Genomic DNA, 3007 nt, shown 5'->3' on the forward strand with positions numbered 1-3007 from the left:
CCTTTGTCACCGGTTCTGTTCATTATTTTCATGGACAGAATTTCTAGGCGCAGCCAGGTGTCGGGTGGGGTCCAGTTCGGTAGCCACCGGATTTCATCTCTGCTTTTTGCAGATGATGTGGTGTTGTTGGCTTCTTCGAACCAGGACCTGCAGCATGCACTGGGGCGGTTTGCAGTAGAGTGTAACGCAGCTGGGATGAAAATTAGCACCTCTAAGTCCGAGGCCATGGTTCTCGACCGGAAAAAGGTGGTATGCACCCTTCGGGTCGGGGATGAAGTCCTGCCTCAGGTGGAGGAGTTCAAATATCTGGGGGTCTTGTTCACGAGTGACGGTAGAATCGAGCGTGAGATTGACAGGCGGATCGGTGCTGCGGCCGCAGTAATGCGGTCGCTGTATCGGTCCGTTGTGGTGAAGAAGGAGCTGAGCCGAAAAGCGAAGCTCTCAATTTACCGGTCAATCTACGTTCCTACCCTCACCTATGGTCATGAGTTGTGGGTCATGACCGAAAGAACGAGATCAAGGATTCAAGCGGCTGAAATGAGCTTTCTCCGCAGGGTGGCAGAGCGCTCCCTTAGAGATAGGGTGAGGAGCTCTGTCACGCGGGAGGAGCTCGAAGTAGAGCCGCTGCTCCTCCACATCGAGAGGAGTCAGCTGAGGTGGCTTGGGCATTTACATCGCATGCCCCCCGGACGCCTCCCTCGGGAGGTGCTCGGGTGCCGTCCCTCTGGGAAGAGACCTAGGGGAAGACCTAGGACACGCTGGAGCGACTACGTCGCTCGGCTGGCCTGGGAACGCCTTGGGGTCCCCCCAGAAGAGCTAGAGGAAGTGTCGAGGGAGAGGGAAGTCTGGGTGTCCCTGCTCAGACTGTTGCCCCCGCGACCCGGCCCCGGATAAGCGGTTGAAGATGGATGGATGGATGGATGGATGGTATATATATGTTGTGACGACAATGACGTCAGTGTGTTCAGGTATGGCTCCGTTTGTCATGGTATAATGTCTGAAAGATTCTTGTTGTGTGAGGTGTCTTCAGGCAAGGAATGGAAGCAACCGGTAGATGGTCGATTCGTTTTAATAACAAAACGTCAAACAAAACAGGTCCAACAATAAAGCAAAATAAAACAACTGGAGAAGTATTCAAGGAAATCTCATACAACAGTTGTTAATACGCAAATCCAAGAACTAAAACTTCCTAAGAATAAATTCTCAAGAATAACTTCTAATGTATCAGTAGTTGTTTACGCTTATATACCTGTGTGGGGGGAGTGGTTTTCGACTTCCCGGGTGTGTGTTTAAATCTTGTAGGCCAATGGAAGAGAGATGCAAGGCCTCTTGTGGCCAATCATATTATTGTTCTTGTATCATGGTTATGCCTGCAGTCGCCACTATGTGGCGCTGTTGTTCCATGATTCAGCAGTGTTGGAGGACATGTTTATGAACCTTTTGTTGCTGAGATCAAAAGGAACGGATGGATCCGGGGTTTCCTGTGAATGCCCTGTGAAAGCCAGATTGAGATGGTTTGGACATGTGCAGAGGAGGGACAGTGGATACATTGGTAGAAGAACGTTAGAGATGGAGCTACCAGGTAGGAGAAAGAGAGGAAGGCCAAAGAGGAGATATATGGATGCAGTGAGGGAGGACATGCAGATAGTTGGAGTCAGAGTAGAAGATACAGAGAACAGGGAGAGATGGAAATCAATGATTTGCTGTGGCAACCCCTGAAAAAAGGGACAAAGCTGAAAGAAAAAGAAGAATGTGGCCCTAATTCTCTGCCACATGTATGCATATAACATCATTAGAGATGTTAACAAGTTGCATAACTTGCAAAGTCAGGTGTTAGTGTATTAGTATCACATGCACAAACAAAGCTGCTGGTTTTTGCAGGACTTTGACACTTCAGTAAAAAGTCAATGACTGTAGTTAATAATATGCTGCCTGTGATCAAAGTCACAAGACCCACAACTTGTTGTGTTTTCAATCAGAGTGAGAATAGTTTTTTCAGGCTTTTCTACACAGTGTAAAAAAATACCAAAGAAAACTGAAGAACAACCAGATTAAAGTCTGGTTAATGGACTTACTCCACATCTCGTTTCTTAATCGTCTTTCCAAATCCTAAGACTTCTGCAACAAGGGACACAATGGGATCATAGCTCATACTAGCAACAGCGACTACCTCCTCACTCCTGCAGGAGCAGAGGGAGACATGGGGACAAGTTGTAAAACACTAGGACCACATATTGAAATTAGTATTTGTTTAGTAACTAGAGTAACCTGGAGTATTTTAGTGATAGACAGTTGGTCTGGTTCTAGACTATTAATTTCATTTCATTTAATAAAACTTAAATTAAAGTAATGAAACAACAGTGGTAATAAAGGCAACATTAAAATACACTTTCAGTTGAAAAAGAAGGTGCACTTTTCTATTAATTTATGTCATAGAAGTTTATTCAATTCAACCAGGAAACAACCAGGAAGCTCTAAAGTGTTTTTAAAGCCTTACCTGGTATAAAATGCTACAAATCTGAGTTCATCCAGATCTCCTTGTATGATGACATCATCAAAACCATCACCATAACCTGTACCAATGAGAGACAAACGGTCACATTTAAGTTTAATAACTGGTTCATGATGAAGCTGATCCAATCCAACCAACGATCTTTCATTGAAGACTAACGTCTTCACATCTACCTGCGTATCGGATCGTCTTCCCAAACATGGCTGACCAGAAGTAAGGCACAGTTTTCATCTCGGTGGCTTGGCCGATCATGCTGAGAGCTGCCACTCTCCCTGTCAGTGTGGAGAAAATAAACAAACAAATCAATAACGTCACTTGTCCTTATGTATGCACGGGATATGAGTGCTGTGATAAGCAGCTGAGGCTGTAAATGAGTCTAGTGGTCAAATAGTCTTTATTTTTGTTTATGTTCTCACAAACGATCAGATCAATGCAGCCATACAGGTAATTAGTGCTAATGATGATGGCAAGTAGCCATGGCCTCTGGTTGGTTGC

The 3007-nt window shown here is 45.2% G+C and overlaps 1 protein-coding gene across 1 annotated transcript; it reads right to left on the reverse strand.

Annotated features, from left to right (window-relative positions):
- Positions 1-1332: 1332 nt before the first annotated feature.
- Positions 1333-2779, reverse strand: LOC107990203 (apoptosis-inducing factor 3-like). The gene is made up of 4 exons (XM_017042662.2): positions 2686-2779; positions 2498-2573; positions 2076-2180; positions 1333-1492 (listed from the first exon to the last, which is right to left on the reverse strand). Exons 1-4 carry the CDS (start codon positions 2762-2764, stop codon positions 1453-1455), a joined length of 300 nt encoding a protein of 99 aa, XP_016898151.1. The 5' UTR covers positions 2765-2779; the 3' UTR covers positions 1333-1452.
- Between the last annotated feature and the right edge of the window lie 228 nt (positions 2780-3007).

The sequence above is a fragment of the Cynoglossus semilaevis genome, chromosome W (assembly GCF_000523025.1).
Source record: "Cynoglossus semilaevis isolate Cse_v1.0 chromosome W, Cse_v1.0, whole genome shotgun sequence".
Lineage (NCBI taxonomy): Eukaryota > Metazoa > Chordata > Actinopteri > Pleuronectiformes > Cynoglossidae > Cynoglossus > Cynoglossus semilaevis.